Genomic DNA, 20991 nt, shown 5'->3' on the forward strand with positions numbered 1-20991 from the left:
GAGATGTAATGGATATTATACATACTTTCTAGTTTTTTCTTTGTGGAAATGTGATTAGTTTTGAGTCTTTTTTTCTAATGTGAGCTCAATTCTTAACTGCATTCTTATCTGCAAGATGAATCTCTGCTAAGAAACAGACAGGGCCACAACTAGTTGCAGACAATCTTTAACAATTTATTAATATTATTATGAAAATGTAAGTACGTTATTTATTATTCTTATGGTTTTTGTACTGTTTTCTTCGTATTTTGTAGTTTAAATTGATTACTTAACTTTCTTTAAAGTTCTATTTCCTTTTAGTTTATTATTTTCACTATAGTATCTCCTTTTTAAGTAGTTCATCTTGTTTTACGGCCTTATTTAGATCCCAATTTAGGTTTTTGTTGTTATTGTAAATTGTAGATCCCTATATATATTTTAAATTTTCTAGAATATGTATATTTACTTGATTTGATTATCAATATTCTCTTGAAATTATTGGTCTCCATTTAATCTCCTCCAAAAACAATTTAAAAAATTCTAAACATTACTAAATTATTCCATAGGTCTTTAAAAGGGACCCTGTTTTGTGCCAGTTTAATCAGTTTAATTAATTTTGTTATTTTCCTTGGAAATTAAACAACAGTCAACACGAGTCAGGTTACAGTTTTTGACGCTATTAATAAAGGTGTGAATAAAATCTATATTGTGACGAATTGATAATTATTAACATATTTTATTTGGTATTATGTTAAAATCAATTTAAAATTTTAATTTTCTTCTTCTTTTCAACAACTGAGCGTATGAAATAATAATTTTTAAATTGATTTTTACTGAAATAGTGACGTAATACCCAACAAAATAAGTAAATAAAGGTGTGTTCCCTTAGAACATTGAAAGACTAGAATTAGTAAACAACAATGTTAATTTAACATGTGAAGCGTATAAAAGCAAAACCAGACATTTGACATATAAGCCATTTTGAGTAGAACGAGAAAAACCTGCCAAAATCATAATTTTTACCTAATTAACTTCCGGTTTTGAATAAAATATTTGAAATTTTGATAGCTAATAATATTGTATCACTTATAAAAATATAGCTTATCAGTAAAAAGATATCTTGATAAAAAAAAAATGGATATGTCTGGTTTTGCACCTTAGACCAGCAAATAAATTCTATGGTGTCAAAAAATAATAAGCGTTTGCAATAAAACAAAAACGAACTTTAAAGGTAATGCTTTTATTAAACAAAATAACAAAAATTAAATTCTTAAATCTTCATTCTCATTATTAGAGGACCTCTTCAGGGTCCTCTAGATAATCTACATCATGAGGGTTTTCAAAATCAAATGCCTGTTAGAAAAAATTAAGGTGTTCGTCAGTCGTCCAGCCCAATCTTCCTCAGCTTGCTTAGCTAATAAAGCAGATATGCTTTTGATTTTATCCGGTTTTAAGCTTCTGCCTACCCTTAATTGTTGCAAATTAATTTGAGAGATTTTTCTTTCCCCTTTTACAAAGACTCTTGGCATCAGAAATATTATTTTTATAAAATGGTTCACCTTTCACCAAAACTAACCCATTACTGTTTTTTAAAAATATTAGTCTTTTCGATGGTTGAAACCGAAAATGCCAGGTTGCAGGAGTTTTAACCACTTTTTGTACTTCAGTCTTCCAGTCAAAAACTAAGTAATATAACTCTGTGGAATATTCAATATTTTTATAATATTGATGTAGGTTTCTGGATCAATAATAGTGGAATATTTTTTCACCTTTCTTTCAATTTCAGCAAATACTCGGTCAGGGGGGAGAAAAGAATGACCAACAATGGGAAATATAAGTTCTACACATTTCACATTGGGGGGAGAACAGCATTGCAGCCATTATTGAATCATCCCAACCATTGTGGTATTCTTATTTTGCCCCTACCACCATCGGCTACTAAACGTACTTGCTCGATCTCTTGATTAAAATTGAAATGTTTAAGAGTGTTAAAAAGGGCGGAAACTATCTCATTGGAGCTTCTTTGACGATCATTCTCTGTCCATATGAATGATTTTACTGTTTGAGGGTTAAGACTGGACTTTGAATGTCCACTTACTACAGTAAAATTATGGAGGTTTATCTGCATACTAAAACAAGCTTGATCTGGAATTTTCGGCAGCGGTAAATTTTTTTGGCAGTCAAACGAAAATATTGCAATTCTGAAATTTGTATCTCTTAGCAAGTCATAAAATGCTTTGCTGCGTAGTTTGTGTACGCGCTGTTCTGTAATTGCCTTTACCTTTTCGTGTGGATCGGTGATTTTTTTTATTTTCTCCGAAAATTGTAGACATTTGGAACAAACATTAACTTTTGGTGATCCAAAGCCAATGTTGTACTTTCGTACAAAAATATGTCTGAAAAAACAATGTTTAACTTTTAACTGTTCGTTCACTTTTGAATTATACATCTTCCTCAATTTCACTATGTTCAGTTCACAAGGTAAGTATCTTCTAATAACTGTTTTATTCCTCGCGTAATGAGTCTCAGAAGTTATGGATTCAATAAAATGCTGTACGGCCTGTTTTTTATGGGCTGATTTGTTTGAAACACGGTCTCCTCCCCTTCTTTCAACTGGCAAAACACCTGTCTCGTGATATTTTTTCAGTATTCTTTCAATTTGATTTTCTGCAACACCCAGTATAGCCACAAATGTCTTTTTACAAACAGAAATTTGTCCTTTTGGAGTGATAATTTTGTACTGCACGCTGACTGTCTTTGGTTTGTTTCGAACATTTTCTTTAATTTTGGTACCAGGTCTTTTTGGTTTATTCGTTACGCAGTGTTTCAATATAAACAGATCTTGATATCATTTGGAAGCCTGATGATAAAACTTTTCATTAAATTGCCTTATTTCGGTCATAGTAAGCGACAAACATTGAAGCTTTTTTTTATGACCACACGTGGGAAATTCAGAAAGGCGCTTTCGTAAATGTCTAAAAACAAAAATTGTCGCTATAGAATGCACTAATAAAAAATTCTTAAGTAAACATAACTTTTTATTTTGGCCTTTTCTCTTTTCCATTCCTGCTGCTTATTAACCAGTCTTTTTCGACCGTTGCCTGCTGGACTAGGCTCAATAGTAATGTCACTATCCATGTCGTCATGTACTTTTTTTACTAATTTTTTTTTTCGCTTGAAAAATCTTACAAAATTATTTTATTATACTCTTTGTCGTACCACGTTTTACCTCAAACTGATTAATTTAGAAAAATAATGGCGCCACGCTGCTTGCAGGTTCACGTGACTAGACAAAGTCACGCTTTGATTGGCTAAAAAGCAAGTGTTTGCTTTTGCATCTAATGCTAGATTTAAATCATGAATGGCTTTAAAATGTCTACCTATGCAACTGATGGTAACAAAATCATATTGTCAACAACTTTTCTATATAAAATCCATCTTTAACTAATTTTTTTGGAAAATGTCAAATGTCTAGTTTTGCTTTTATACGCTTCACGTAGAAATAAAATTTTACATGTAGAAATAAAATTTTAAAATGTAGAAATAGATATATTTCATTCTAAGCGCATAAATAACATATTCAAAGCGAAAAAAAATTATTAACATTATTATTTCTAAGACCGCTTGTAAAAAATTTGAAATGGTAACACCGCAAGCAAAAGCTAAAGTCACCTTGCCAAAGGGCTTTGTGTTTACAATCGACATTTGTAAAGTTCTGTGTTTTTTTTTAAGCTTTGGTTGAAAAAGGAAAAAGGTCTCATTTGAGTACTTTTGTAAACTTTTGCGATGGTAAAAGAAAAACGAACATTCATCTGAGAAACAAATGTTAAACACATAATTGGGATTCTTTAATGCTCTTTCACTAATGTCACAGAACTCCAAGCGACGATCCTCATCGTCTTCATTTATTTCATGTACCAGCTTTATTTTATAGGGGTGGAAATCGTGAGTTTTTCGAATCCCTTATATACTTCCCTGATTGATCCCAGATACAGATGCTAATTGTTGAGTGCTTAGTGTAGGCTCCATATTAACATGTCCCAAAACCGCAACAATATGCATGCACAACTCTACTATCTATCTCTCCTGTAGGATATAAACCCATTTTGACTATTACTTTGTTTAACACGATAAACAAAAATCAATGATCCGATTTCACTCTGACCAAGTTGAACTGACCTCTAAGTGACAGTATTATTTATTGTTTATTTGTATTTTGACATTCTTATTTTTTCCCTCCTAAACGTCGATTTGAACAACATGTCTATTATTGTGTGGAGGTTAACGGTGGCCATTTTCAGCATTTTTTGGACTAGTGTTTAAGTGTGATTGTTATAAATTTATAGTTTGACAAAGAATTGCGATTTAATACAGTTTTTCCAAAAACCCAACATTTAATACAGATTTTCCAAAAAACTGTAGTAAATGTTAAAATAGTCAATAGTTTGAGAACAGCTGAAGCAAAATTCTTTCAACTAGGTATAGCCGTAAAGACAATCGACAGACCTTTCTAACAAGTACTATTCCACTTAAAATTTTTCAGTTTAGTTCCACCCTGGCTAGAGGATGACAGATGGGGGTGGTATTATACTGTGAAAATATTTCCCCCTGATAATCTAAATTGACGTGTCCGAGCGTTTTCTTCTCCATTTCAGCCGTTTCATTTTCGTTTAGCCACCCTGTATACAGTTAACATGCTTATTTACCCATAAGAATAAAAATGTTCACATATTATTATATAAAACACAATCATAACACAAGTAGAGATATTTAACAACTTTCTTGCTGTTAAAAATAATCGGACAATTGGCTTTAGGTTTCTTAATCATGTAGCTCCGAAACTTTATAACTTGTTGGCAATTGTGATAAGGTCAATAAATAGCTTAAAGCTGTTTAATAAAAGATCTATAATAAATATCAACACACATTGGAATCTTCTTATTCAGATACTTAATCCATAAATATCTCCTTTAGGGAATATTGTTTTAATTTGTTAGTTTTGGGTAAAAGTGTACTGTGGTGGCGGATCTCTATTAAACCAGGACAGAAAATAAATACATAATTGCTGTTTTAAATATTATGGAAGAGTACATACAGGTACACAAGGCATCTAGGTAATCTATTTTTTTTTTACTTATATGCAATGTAATTTGACAAATATTTTTCCTGTAAACATGTATTTGTTTGTTTAATTAGAAGAATTTAGCTTTACCACGCATTCGAAAGTTTGGGCAACCCACATTAGCGTTTTATTCAGAACTCCATAATTTTTTAGCAATTGTGTTATCAGAAAGATTTAAATACTGCTTAGTGTGTGCAGAATGTTTCCGGCTTTTTTTATAAATATAATCAAACAACCAATTCAGAGCCTTTGCTGTCAGAGCTCAAAATATATTTCGTCCACTTCTACTCCAGGGACGAACCAAGATCCACACATATGGACCTATGGCGAAGAACATTTTCAAACCCTCTGACCGAGAAGAAATCTTTCACTTAATAAATACCAGAAAACGTGTATACTGACATAAAAATAACATGACTGTATCGGAGTCCCAGGTACACTCATTCACACCTCCATTCTCTATTATTAACCCAGACATAAATTTTCAGAGAATAAATTATTTCTTTGACAACAATTCCTTTAGAACTTAATGCCTCTTAAAAGTATTTAAAAAAACCGTAAAGCTCATATGTTCTTCACTAAGCTTGGACCAAATTACTACTACGAAGATAATCATAAAAGTGTATAGACGCGCACCGGGAATAACCACAAAAGATTTCGAGTTTCAACGGGCTGATTTTAGACAATATAGTTGCAAGATGTTCTCGTGTGTGTTTGTCTGTGTTTTTTTTAATATTAACGACTCTTATACGGATGTTGTTGTTAAAGCTTCTTAGGGGATTTTGCAACCAAGATTTTTTTTCCATTTAAGAATGTTGCTCTATAATTGGTTTTTCCTTTTGGTAATGAATTTCCACCACATAATGAATCTAGCCAACATGGCTTTTTTAGCAATCATAGTCACCAGCCTAACATGTTTCTGGATTTATTGGTAAAACTCTCGACGAGAAATTGCAGGTAGAAATGATCTATAATGACTTCTTTCGTCTCATGTTTTCGTCTCTTTTATGGTGCATACCTAGTTCCTCTCCAACACTTCTGCTCATCACTACACTGCTAAAGCACTGCAAACCCTTTCTTCCCGCCGTTCTATCTCCTGCACCCTTTTAATAAGTGATTCTTGAGCTTTGATGTGACAATTTCTACATTCCTGGAGGCAAAAAGACGTCTCAAAATTTGACACGACATTTAAAATAGCTTTTGCACAAGGGATCGGTCTATTTCCAAAATTTATTGAGAATAAATCCCTGCATTGTACTGCCGAATTGCCTCTATAAAACCATTTAATCAGTTGAACTTTTTCGGAAAAGGTATAAACAGCTTTAACGATAAACATTTTAAAAATTAAAATAGCGCTCTAAGACTTAACAGAGCAGTATGCAATCACACAGCAAAATGAGGTCTACTGATTGTTCCGTGCTGAAAATAGCAAATCAGATGATCGGAATCCGCCGCGCTGCTCATTAACAAGAAATTATGCGAGAAGCTGTGTTGTCATTTATAATGCCCATGTGTAGTCTTCTATTCGCCAACCTGTATATTATTCAATGTTGTAACAGTATCTCCTACTTTTAATATATCATATTTTTCGATATATTGTTTGTAATTTGTTATCAAATTGCAACACTTTAAATCGCAATCTCATTTTATTAACGTTTCCGCGCCATATTATAGATGGCGCCAATAAAACTTGACTATTTGAATAATAATAATAAAAATAATAACGTTTATTAATCCACATATACATATATTTACAAAGCTGTAAAAAAACATCATTATGAAGAGAAATGACAGACAAAATGTGGATTAAAAGGCATAATTTCAGCTTCTCAACGCAGTTGAGGGCTGTTGTAGCCTATAAAGTAGAATAATTTATCCAAAAAAAGTATATAATAGTAAATACCCAAAGAAAAATAAATAAATAATGCTCAAAAATCAAGGAAACACATTTAAAACATTTTTACATAAATAAAATGAAAAAGAGAATATACAAAAATAAAAACCTATACCAAATCCAAAATTCATATTTTTAAATGCATTGCTCTGTTTTAAATAATATTCTGGAGCTTAGATTTCATGCATTTTCGGAAGCCGTTTGTCGTTAACGAAAGATCAGTAATATATTTATGTAAGTACTACAGATGCAATATTATAAGAAAATAATCGTTTAAAAATTTCTTTTCGATGTCGTGGAATATCTAAACGCCGTCTATTTCTAACATTAGCCTGATGATGAATATCAGCTCTAAATACCACCCTATCCAAATGATATTTTAGGCACCTCATCTTAAGAATATTGTAGCAAAATACCACATAATGTAACTCTCTCCTCGATGACATATTAAGCCACTCAAGATCTTTTAACCTGTGCGACATTCCATATGGCCTGCGAATACCAAAAATAAACCTTATACATGCATTTTGCAACTTTTGTATGCGCTTTTTATCTCTGTTGTCTAAACAAGGTATCATAAAAGTCAAAATTAGAAAGAATGAAAGAGTCGCACAGCATTCGCTTAGTATCTACATTTAACTCATGGCGCTGCGGATATAAAGTTTTCAACATTGAATAGGCTTTCTGCAATTTTGATGTCACATGATATGAGAATCTTAATTCTGCATCAATGTACAAACCGAGATTTTTGCAAATATCTTGAAATACGATAGGCTCGTTAATAATTTGTATCTTTAAATTTTCCAATAGGTGCTGCCTTAAATTTTGTTTGGTAAACAACATCGCATCAGATTTCTTAGGGTTTAACTGTAAGCCATGTTTTACAGATAAATTATATAGATAGAAGTCTTCATTTAAACAGTCAGCAGCATTGCGCGGATTTGACGAATCAAAAGACAACATCACTGAGTATCATCAACATAACTATGATGTTTAGTATACATTAAACATTTGAACAAAACGCACGTATAAATAAAAAAAGAAGAGGACCAAGAACACTGCCCTGAGGAACTCCCATAACTACAGCCATGTCTTCCGAAAAATTCTCATTTAAACAAACTCTTTGCTTTCGATGTGTGATAAAGCTTTCCACGAGTTTTATTGCAGCATTAAAAAATCACTACAAAACCAAGTATCGACAATAAAAGCTCGTGGTTAAGCATATCAAAAGCTTTGCTTTAATCTAGCATCACTATAGTACAACGAATTCGTTTTCATCTAAAGATCGAATAATATTATCCGTTACATTAACAATAGTATTGTCCGTATGGTTTGGAAATAGCTAGCGAGGCGACATTTGCAATTCTTTTAGATTAAAAGTGACTTTTTTCACTCTTTTTGGTGTTATTTTGTACCAATTTGCAATGGATAATTGGAGATAAGTTTATTCGTTTCACTAAATATATTTTTTTAGTTTTTATACATTATTTATTTAGCATAACCCTTTGTTTCGCTATTTATACACAAAACCTTACTTTTCTGCTTTTTTTTATTTAGTATGTGGTTAAAGGTACGCAGTCCTTTTAAAAGGGCAGTAGGATTATATGCTACTTTTTATTAATTCGTTTTTTTCTAGGTATTGGAAAAAGCCTCTTAGTTTGCCTGAATTACTTAAACTCATTAAGCAAGACAAAGACGCTGATATTCAAGAAAGCGTAGCAATTTTGCCGCCTGAAAATGCCAATCAAGCTGATGACACTGAGGAAGATTCAGGGGATGAACACGAAGTAGATTGATTTTTTTAGCACAGCCGAAACATGTGTTGTTAAATATCCTTCGTTTACTGATAGCTCCATATTAAATAAAATCCTGCGTACTTAAATTGGAATTATCACAACATAATAAGAGCATACATATATAATATACAGATGCATCAAAGAGTGAAGAAGGTAATGGAGCAGCAATATACATCCCTGACTTAGACATTCAATACCAATTTAAAATTGACAAAAATTGTAGCATATTTACTTCTGAAGCAATTGCCATTCGAGAGGCACTTAAACTTGCCTTACAAGACAGTAACAAAAATTATGTTCTACTAGCGGACTCCATGACTGTTCTTCAAGGCATTAAGAGGAGGGTATCCTTGGTCTTATAAAGTTATACGTCGTTTATCCTTTTTTAACAAAAAAGTAACATTTCTATGGGTTAAGGCTCGTACTGGTATTAAAGCTGGTAGATTTGTTAGCCAAAAAGAGTATTGCCGTCGGCAACTACATATTTGATCTTCCTTGTCTCACTGATATAAACTCAATAATTACGAAAAATACAAATGTTAAGTGGAATGATATTTGGGAAAATATTTGCAAAGAATTGCCAACAAGTTAGTGAAAATTAGTTCCAAAAATATCTTCTGCATACTGGCATAGTGAGCTAAACGTGCCAAGGCGTTTTAAAACAACTATAATTCGTATGAAATTTGGACATGCTTGCTACCCAGCACACCTCAACAAAATTAAAGTATTACCTACTGACCTGTGCACAAATTCTAATGTTACATGTGACCTAAATCACATATTTTTTGAATGTAAAAAATATACTCAAAAAATCGAGATGCTAGTGGTTAATTTACGCGTGAAAGTAGCTAGTCCATTTTATATTATGATGATGATAAAATGCAAAAAAAAATTATAATCTCCTTTCTAATTTCCTTCTTTAGAAATGTAAGACTTAGTATTTAGTTTAGATTTTTAATAGTTATCCTAGTTCTAAGACTCATTCCCTTAAGTTTCCGTGGTCAATATCCCTTGTATTATATTAAGTCGCCCTGACAGACCCTAGCGGCGTGAAGTGCGTCTCACTGTCTTAAATGTTTTAGGATAGGATGATGTAGCTAAGAACCGTCCTATAAATTAGATATATCTAGATATTAAAAATAAGATAACATTAAAAAAAATAGATAAATACAGGCCCGTATCTCAGCTGAGAGGGGAAGCAAAGATATATGAAACCGTAGAAGAAGAGCCATCAACAGAAGATTGGGATACTGATGACGAAAAACATCTTTCGTCCTTTGTAGCGCGATCCGATTATTTTTTGATAAGGATGTCATAGACCAAATTCTGCATTTTACTAATACATACATAACGGTGTAGCAGACATAGTGCAAAATGAGATGTATTGCTTTATTGGTGTTCTCTTGCTTAGTGGGTATGTACCATTACCTCTAAAAAAATTTATTAGCAAAATAGGAGTGATACACACAATAAAATGGTGAGTGATGCAATATCACGTGATAGATTTCAATTTATTATCAGTGATATTCACTGCAGTGATAACAACAGGTTTATTAAAGGGGTAAATATGCAAAATTGAGACCATTATTTAATAATCTAAATGAAAAATTTTTTCTACTGTACATTAATGATATGGTAAAAGTTTTTGAAAAGTGTAGGGTGGTATTATTTGCAGATGATACAATGGTGTATATTATAGGCAAAAACTTACAGCAAATGCAAATCGACCTAAAAAATGAATTGAATAGTTTATTTGTCTGACTTTGCACTAACAAATTGTGTTTAAATACAGCTAAATCGAAGTTTTGCATATTTGGCAAAAAGTCACGACTTAATCAAATAGACATGGATAGAGTGAGCATTATTGTAAATGGGGATAGCATCCTTTATGAGAGTGAAATTAAGTATTTGGGTACTATTCTAGATGCCAATTTAAACTTTTGTGCACATGCAGACTACGTCATGCGAAAATTCTCCAAAAAAATGGATTTATCACCAGAGTGGGAAGAAACCTCTCCATGAGCACAAAGTTGCTTTTGTTTAACAGCATTGCACCTCCGCATTTGAAGTATTGCTCCACGTTGTTGTTTAATCTGCCACAATATAAAACATACCAGTTGGAAGTAATACAGAATAGAGCTATGAGACTGATTTTAAAATGTGATCGATATACACCAATTAAATGTATGTTAAGTGTCCTAAATATGATGTATGTGACTGAACGTATAAAGTTTAATGTCTATTTGTTTATATTTAAATTAAAACATCGTTTGTTACCCAGCTATATCTGTGATAAGTTAAAATCGTTTAAGGATATACGTACACACATACAATACTAGACATCGTCAAGATTTCGCCATAGTGGATAGGTGTAACACTGTTCAGTTACTTAATTCGATTTTATTTAGAGGCTCAATAGAATTTAATAAATTGCGTGTGATAATTAAGACCTGTGATAATGTAAACCAGTTTAGGAGGCTATTGAGAAAACATATTTTAAATAGGGATATCTAAGATCTATCTCTATTTCTATTTTTTTAATCTATCTATTTCTATTTTTTTGTATTGTACATTATATTCTTTTAAGATTTTAGTTATAAGTTTTATTATACCATTTGTTTTTTCCTAAGTTAGGTTTTATTTATACCAATAATTATTGTTGTGTACGTTTTCTTTTATTACGCTGATCACTACTCTATTATACCTAATGTAACCCTGTATGTAATGAACTTTTATTGGTTTATTATTATTATTGTAGTTTATTTTCTTTGTAGACTTTAGTACTGCTTTATATTGTAATTATAATTATTGTAATGTATGTAGCTATTATGCTAAATAAAATTCTTTATTATTATTATTAATATGCCCGAATTGAAGAATCTCATAGCATCGACGAGTCAATGATACCCTATTATGGTTGCCATGACAGAAAACAATTTATTAGAGAAAAACCTATTTACTGGGATTATAAATTTTGGATTTGATCGTTGTGGTTGGATTATATATTCCATTTTGATCCTTATCAAGGTTCTTCGTAAAAAATATAAGGATATGGGACTTGGTCCGTGCGTGGTTTTGCAATATGCAGATATTCTACAGAAAACTTCATATAAATCATTCGATTTATATTTTGCTTGCACAGTTACGTTTACGTCTCTTTATTTACTCAAAGAGCTAAAACTAAGAGGAATAAAAGCTACAAGGACAATACGAGAAAATCGAATCCCACAATCACGTTTGTCCAATGCAGCAATTATGAAAAAAAGGTACGAGGATCCTTCGAACATTCTATTGCAGATAATGAAATTGTCATATGTAAATAGAATGACAAAAATGTCGTAAATATAGCATCTAACGCTCTCTCAGTGCTTTCGCAAAATAAACTAAAAAGATATTCCCAATCAGAAAAAAAACATATCCATGTAGATCAGCCTAATCTGTTAAAAATTCTACAACAAAATATGAGTGGATAGGGGGAAACCAAAACCTCAGCAAGTATAGGATTGCAATAAGGGGGAAGAAGTGGTACTTTCTACTATTTGCGCAATGCATTGATATGGCCTTGCAAAATGCTTGGAGGCTCCATAAAGATGGTAATGGCAAAATGGATCAGTTAGATTTTCGAATGTCAGTGGCATCAAGGTTGCTGGAAACACATAGGCGAAGTGCTAAAAGAGGGCCCCCAAAACCCCCCAGAAACTTTTATAATTTTAAAATTTTATGAATTTTAATAATAATAATATTATTAATACTTCTTTATTTGCTCATATACATCCAACAGCTTAGCACTGTCAAAAGGTATTGACTGTCAAACGACAATAATACAGTGCATAAAGGGAGACATTTTTGTTCACAATCAAAAGGCATCTAAAATTTTAGACAGGAACATAAAACAAAATACAATTTTGGTTCGCATCAGATTCTCACTAAGTATATATGAAACTTTTGTTATACAGGTATGAAAGTATAATATTCGATAAATTTTGATAGACTAGGTTAAAGACTATTGTAGAATTCGTCCAATGAGTATGGACAGATCTCCAAAATCAGGTTTTTCGTTACTTGCTTAAATCTATTTAAATGTAGTTGTTTTGTGGTTTCGGGTATTGCATTAAAAAGTTTTATGGCATTAGTCATATAGCCCTTATGGATCAGACTAAGCCGTTGTTGTGGAAGTAAGAGATTTCCCCCATGTCTAGTGTCATATAGGTGCCTACTATTTACTGTGCTAAATCTAAAAGAGTGTGTTCTAGCAAACATCAGATATTGGTGGATGTATAGGCCAGGCATTGTCATGACTTTTAAATTTTTGAATAAAGGTCTACAACTATCTGTTGGTTTTTTGTTTTCTAGAATTCTGAGTGCCGATTTTTGCAACTTAAATGTTCTTTGCCAGTCAGCCGAGTTACCCCAAAATAACAGTCCATATGACAACTTTGATTGAAAAAGTCCTATATACGCCGTTCTACATACTACTGCAGGCGTCAATTGAACAATTCTGTGCAACAGAAAAAGACCCGACGAGAGTTTTATTGCCAGATCTATTAGCCATGTAATATTTCTATTTATTACTTCCATACTAATTTATTATCTAGATAAACACCCAGAAATTTGGTCGCGTCTATTCTCTGATGTCTTTCCCTTAAAAAGAAATTAACCACCTCTGTTTAATTTAGATTCAAACATAGTATATTGTCAGCAAACCATGCTTTTAACTTGTGAAGTGTTGCACTAGTTCCATTCTGTAGGGAAATCAGATCTGATCGACTGAGATTGTGTCATCCGCATATTGTACAGACATCACCTCTGAGAAGTGGGCGGGTAATTCATTTACATAAAGTAAAAACAGAAGAGGACCCAAGATTGATCCCTGAGGCACCCCTGCTGTTATTGGAAGTATGGAGGATGTTCTTCCTCCACAAGTCATCATCTGCTGACGCTCACAACGGTAGGACTGAATGAGTTCTAGGCAAATACCCCGGATACCATAAAAATCCAACTTGCTCAACAAAATATTATGCGAGACACAGTCGAACGCTTTTGAGAGGTCGCAGAAAATTGCACCCGCTGTCTTGCCCCCCCCCCTCAAATGCATTAACCAGGTAGTCTACCATTACCCTGAGTGCATCAGCAGCGGAACTTCCTTTTTGAAAGCCAAACTGCGCTGGTGAAAGTAAATTATGTTTATCAAAAAAAGATTTGAAACGTTGGTTTAGACAGAGCTCAATGGGCTTGGATAATATCGGTATTATTGATATGGGTCGATGATTTCCTGGATCATCCATATTACCTTTTTTAAATATAGGAACAACTTTACTTATTTTAAGCTTTTGTGGAAATGTACCAAATTAAAAACATTTGTTTATTATTAGAGATAGTGGTAGGGCCAAACCATTTGCAAATTGTTTCAATATTTTATTGCTCAAAGCAAAGATGTCTTGAGCAGAACTATCACTTAAACTTTTTAAAAGATCAATGACCTCTATTTCGGTAACAGGTGAGAGAAATACTGTTGAATTGTTATGTACATATTTTGCTGTAAATTGTACAGGATCATTAGATTTTTGCAGTGTATTTGTAATTGAGTCAGCTATATTCACAAAAATTTGTTAAACTCATCGGGAGTTACATTACATTTCGAATTACTAGAATTATAATTTTTTTGTTTCTTTAATGATGTTCCAGATGGTTTTGGATTTGTTATGACTATTTCCTATTTTATTTGTATAATACGAGTGTCTCGCTTGTTTTATTTTAGTTGTATATTCCTTTATACGAATTTTTAGCCATTCTGAGAGATCTAGAGTACTGTTATGTTTATTTAAGGTAGAAAAGAAGTTTAATTTATCTCTAAATCTCTTCAGTTCATTATTAAACCATTATTTTCTTTATTTTTGGTGAGAATTGTTTTAGTTTTTTTGGGAATATGAAAGTCTATAATAGACATTAGAACATTGAGAAATATTTCAAAAGAATTGTCAACGTTACAATTATCAAGTACCAACAACCAGTCAACGTTTAGTAATGAAGTAACACAGCGAGAAAATCTCTCTCCACAATACGGTCTGAACTCTAAGACCGTTGGGTGGGTATTTTCAGTACTTTCATTTATTGATTCTCTATATATTTTCTCGATATTATCAGATTAATCATTTAGTTTTATACATTCAAAACCAAAGACGTTGTTTTATGTGCCATAAAAAAAGCATTAAAATAATAAATTCTTTAAGGCGAATAAATAAGACAAGTCCTTGTCAAGTTATTCAATTTGCAAGAATTGCAATCTTATAAGGCCGCCATATATCCTAGATAGTTGGACACATTCCACGAAAATGTCCATATCAGTTGGTATTGTTATACTTCGATAACACGTGGGTATACTAATCACATCACGTATTCAATACTAATCTATACCACACATGAAAACAAAAAGGACGTCCGCTGAAAATCAATTAAATTCCACTGGGACAAATCAAATAAATTCCTTCTTATCTAAGTCGTTAATGATAAATCAAGCCGGTCTTATCTCTGCAACTTACAAGTGAAACATGCTTTGGTCTGCGTAATAATTTTGTCACATTGCCTGCCATTGAATAGATCGATAAAATGCACCGGGGGGACCACTAAGGTAGAAAACATTATAAAGTGACGGGAGAAGTTGATCCAAAGGGTGGATTCAAGAAGGCAAAAGTCGATGATATAGGGAGGGTCATATAAGAGTTTATGTACTTGTAGTATATCCAATACAGTATACAGGGTGGGCCAATCAAAACGCAAGAAGGCTGATATTTCATATACTTCTTAAAAAAAATCACTAGAACCCGTCAATTTTTATTTTGAGAGAGAAAGATTTTGTGCATGTCTCACGGGGGTGGGCTCCAACCCCAAAATCTTAAATGGTATTAGGGGTGAAGTGATTCCTTATTTTAAGGCCGGTCGCACACTGCACGCGTTTTCGTACGAAGTTTACCCGTGCAAATACGTACGTACACGCCCGAACGATCCCAACCTTTCAAGTATTATGACAGCGCGCAGACTGGATCCGAATTAATCGTACGTATCCGTACGTCTAGTTCCGACGTCCGAAGTCAATCCAAACTTGTTGGGATTTTTCGTGCATTTATTACATTAATTAAATAAAATATATAGACATGGATGTAGAAAAACTAATTAACTTGATTAACAATCACAAATGTTTGTGGGATCAGAAAGATTAGTTATCACTTACGAGATCTTCAGCGCAAGGCATGGCTAGAAATATCCACAGAAATGAAAATATCTGGTAAGGAAATTTATTAATACGGCTATTAATAATTAACAGATAAATTAACAGTTTTAATGATTAAGTTAATTATATTAGTTTAGTTATTTATATTATAATTATTTCTTTAAGTGTTACGAGCAAAATAATTTTTAAGTGCATCCCTGATGTTGTGGGCTCTCGTTGTGGTTCTATTCTCTCCTGCAGTCATGAATCTGTTTTTAATTTTATTTTGTGGCAGTGGTGTTTCCATAGGCAAATCATAAAGACCTTCCTTATCAATTATAACTTTATGAAGTAAACATATACATTTTATTATGATATCAGCACGATCGGGATTTACTTCAATTGCTTTTAATAATAATCTCCATTTGCTGCTCAGAATACCAAAGGCACACTCAACAACTTGCCTTGCATTTGTTAAGCGTTTGTTAAATATTTCTTTTTCCGGTCCCAAATTTCTTTGGGGATAGGGACGCATGAGATATGTCTTTAACGGGTAAGCTTCATCACCAACTAAGAAGTGAGGCAAAGCTATGTTAGTGCCTGGTAATACTTTTTCCTGGCTTGCGTTGAGAGCACCATTTTCCAATTGTCTTGAGAAATTTGAATGACAGAATATTTCACTGTCACTCTCTTTGCCATAGGCTCGCACATCTATAGTAATAAATCTGTAGTTTGCATCTACAACAGCTTGCAATACAATTGAGAAAAATAATTTATAATTACGAAACATGCTGCCAGAGTGCGCTGGCGCGTTTATCCGTATATATTTGCCGTCAATGCTCCCAGAACAATTAGGAAACCTCCTTTTTGTCCAAAAATCATTAGATATATTACCCAATTTTTTTTATTTGATGGAAACTTCGTATGAATTTCGGAAAGATTTTCCCAAATAACGTTACAAGTTTCATGTACAATACAACCAACAGTATTGCCTGAAATTCTAAATGAATATCCAAGAGTCTTGAAAGATGAACCTGTCGCTAGGTCCCTATAATAAAAGACGAATTTTATTTTATTTTTCAGTTGATGAGCTAAAAAAGAAATGGCGAGGTCTACGAGATACTTTTGGGAAGGAGCTCAAAAAAGTCAGCAACAAAAAATCTGGCCAAGCAAGTACTTCAGATCCTGATTCCAAATGGCCATATTTTCAGCTTCTGTTATTTCTAAGTACAATGTGTAAAAGGGAGCTTAAAAGTAGCGTGTCAGGCACTTGTAACAGTTCTGATGGAGAAAATAGTTCAAATACAAGTAGCAGTTATATGCTTTTGCCGTCCCCCGGTCAATCTTCGGAACCAAGTAGCGAACAAATTCCAAAGAAAGCTTTTAAATCTTCAATTAGAAAAAAAATTAAAACACGTCAGGCAGATGAAATCGATACAAACGACTATTACAGATTAAAGAGGAAAAGTTAAAGTGCTTTCAAGAGACTGCAAATGATCCTGATGCCCAATTTCTAATGAGCCTTCTGCCGTTTTTAAAAGATATCCCCAATCATCGCAAATTAATGGTAATATCAAAATTGCAACAAGTTCTTATAGACGAACAAAATGCTGTACCTCTTGTTGTAGTGCTTGATCAACCTAGTGATTCGACCCAGTTTAATATTAATCTCAGTATGTCACAAAATAATTCAGGACAAGGACTATCGCAAGAATACATTTGTCCACAATTCTTAACAGGTGCTCTTTCTCAGTATGCAATTTAATCCAAACACCAGTAATTAATATAATATTTAAGTTATATTTTGAATAAAGAAGAATGAATAAAAGAACTATATTTTACTTCCTTACCTCAAAGTTACAATCAATCGTTCTTCAGGTGATATTGTGTCGCGAAAGTTACTGTATTTAGTCACCTTAGGTCTGATAATGTTCAGAATATATTCAAAAGTTTCTTTCTTCATACGTGTATAACCATGATACAGTAATTGGTCATTAGATAAGTCTTCCATAATATGATGAAATTCACCGAATTCCTCTCTTTTCAAATATATTTCACGCACCCACTCGGTTCTTCGATAGTGACGACGTCTCCGCAGTCTCCGAATTAGAAGAGAATTATCTTGAAGGTATAGGTTCAATACGCTACAACTTCCAAATAAAACAAATAAAAAGTAAGAGGGTTTAATGAATACAATGTCACCGAAAGACTGCTTATCCCCTATCTTATTTGACGGAGAAAAACGTATTCAGTGTGCGCACTTAATTCGTACGACTAGCATCGTACGTTTACATACGATACAAATTCGTATCCAATGTGCGACCGGCCTAAAGGTAATTGAATTCCCTTTCCAACGCATCTTTTTTTTAATAATTTTATGCAGCCATGTTTGAGAAAATAGGGAAAAATCAATAATAAAAAATCGATTTCTCTTTATTAAATGATTTTATGTTGATCGAAAATGTTCTGACTCTTGTTACAAATTATAGACCGATCTCCTTGCTTCCCATAATATCAAAAAATTTTCAACCATCATTACTATCTGCCATGATCTTTGTGACCATCAGTTTGGATTTAGAAGGCAAAAAAGCACAATTCTGGAAGTCCTTGACCTTTGCAATTCTTGACTGCAAAGAAAGAAAAGACTGCAACTGCTATTTAAAGATTCAAGTTGTCCAAACTGTTAAATATTTAGGCATAACTCTAGATAGTCAACTAAAGTTCAACCAACAAACTGAACAAGTAGCTATTAAACTTAAAAAAAAAATCATTTTTAAAAAGTTGAAACCTATATTAAATCTAGCAAATCTTAAAACGGTGTACCACGGTGTGATTTCAGAATCTATAATGCAGTATGAATTAGTCGCCTGGGGTAGCAGCTATAATATATTATTAGATGATCTGGAAGTACTGCAAAATCGATGAATTAAGATAATTTTGAACAAGGACCCACTCTATCCAACAAATCAATTGTATCAACATTTTCTAGTGATAAGGCTACGCCAATTATATGCTTATAAAATACTATTTTCTACTACCGTGCGTAAAGTGCTCACACACACTTCCTAGGGTGCGTAAAGTTTCACTTTTTACTCATTGGAATTCATGGGAATTGTCGACAAGTTTCCCATTCATAAAAAAAGATAATTTTACAGACTTGTTACATCACTAATTATTATACATATGTAAACACCCCAAAATCATCAATGAAATAAGTTTAAATCAGTACCAAACTCGACAAATATCACAAAATAGTACTTATTTTCAGTTAAGTTTTTCTCAAAAACTCAGTGGTGAAATCAGATTTTTAACACGATTAACCCTGTTATAAAGATCAGGAAAACCTATTCAAAAATCAAAATAAACCCAGTGACATGGTACTATTTTCTAGATAAGTTTTCCCAAAAAGAAGAGTGGTGAAATCAGATGTTTGATACAACTAACCTTGTTCTGAAAATCAAAATCTTTTTTTTTAAATCAAAATAAAATTCTCGATATGGTACTTATTAGTTAACTTTTTCCCAAAAAGTAATTGGTGAAACCAAATTTTTGATACGACTAACCATTCTCTGAAAATCAAAAAACTTTTTCAAAAATCAAAATAAACTCATCGACATTGCACCCTTTTCCAGCTATTCTTTCCCTAAAAAGTCAAATGTAAAATCAGATTTTTTATATCGCTCTTCAAAATCAAAGAGATTATTCATAAATCAAAATAAATCCATCGGCTTGGTACTCGTTTGCAACTTTTTATCCAACTAACCTAATGAACTCAAATGAAAAAGTTGATTGATTGAATAGCGTCTTTATGTTACTTTAATTTTCTGTTACCGTAACTGTAACATTAAAATGCTTCCAAAAAAATACTAAAAAACAAATTATTTTGGCGTTCTTTAACTTTATCCTCGTTTCTTATACAGCTAGAAACTAAAATATAGGAATTTAATTATCTTCAATTTTCACTGAATACATTTTTGTGTATGATGTAAATTTAAGAATATTGAAACATCAGCATATGCTGCTCTAAACATCCTGATATTTGGGTTATAGAAAAGCTCAAGTTGTGTATTATTTGCCTCTAGTTTCATTTCATACTTTACCTTAAATTCTAAGTACAATCATAGTGTTTTTCTCAAAAAATAAAATTATTCATAATAACATAATAATCACGTAATACGATACAAGTGAAATTAAAAGTAGTATCATTAATTTCTTTTAATATCTGGTACAGTTACGTTATGCGAATCGCGTCATTAAATCGTAATAAATTATAATGGAAAGAATAATTTTATGTAATACTGTGTGCTTAATTATAAAGCCTCAGTAGGAAATTGTATAACAAATATATACTGGGGGGGAAAAATCTGGAAACTAAGTAAAATCTTGATTCGTTCCCATTTAGAATCGATCCCCTAGAAATCGAATATGAAGAACAATAAATGCATATAAACTTTTTTTAAATAAAAAAATACCTCCTTTATCCTTTATCAGTTAGAAACTTCAATAACTTACCTTTAATAAGACACTGTCACCGGACGCTTTGATCATATCGATGATTTCCTCCCTAGTTCGATCCTCGACGGGTACGCTGTTCACTTCCAAAAGTTTATCGCCCGGAAGCAACCCGGTTTCGTTATGGTGCTGTACCATCGCGCCCGGTTCGGCAAATATCACAGCGCGCATACTCACACCACCTATAAATAATTCATAAATAACAATAAACATAATTTAATATAAAAGTTATGTACGAATGTTATGGAAATAATAATCTTTGAAACAATAAAAAGAATTATTCATTTTATGTTATCTTCGGGATATTTAGTGAGATTCATTTCAGTGTAGTAAGTCCAATGTTTGTGTAATGTAAAGAGTAGTATATAAGGAAAAAGTTATAAACAAATAATTTTAAAACTTATTATACAGTAAAAGAAATAAAAAAATTAAAATGAAATTACCGAGGAGTGTATCACTCTGTCAAAAAATGTACATGTAA

General features: G+C 32.4%; 2 protein-coding genes across 2 annotated transcripts in view; both read right to left on the bottom strand.

Annotated features, from left to right (window-relative positions):
- Nucleotides 1-20991, bottom strand: part of LOC126738415 (unconventional myosin-XVIIIa) — a 563322-nt gene that overhangs the window by 476471 nt on the left and 65860 nt on the right. The window contains exon 5 of the mRNA XM_050443741.1: nucleotides 20511-20692. Coding sequence (XP_050299698.1) covers nucleotides 20511-20692 — 182 coding nt within the window. The remainder of the gene's footprint in view (nucleotides 1-20510; nucleotides 20693-20991) is intronic.
- Nucleotides 1430-3117, bottom strand: LOC126738417 (uncharacterized). Its single transcript, XM_050443751.1, is given in 2 exon segments — nucleotides 1430-2952; nucleotides 3012-3117. Coding segments are annotated over 2 exon segments (1191 nt in total). The 3' UTR covers nucleotides 1430-1867.

This window comes from Anthonomus grandis, chromosome 7 (assembly GCF_022605725.1).
Source record: "Anthonomus grandis grandis chromosome 7, icAntGran1.3, whole genome shotgun sequence".
Taxonomy (NCBI): domain Eukaryota; kingdom Metazoa; phylum Arthropoda; class Insecta; order Coleoptera; family Curculionidae; genus Anthonomus; species Anthonomus grandis.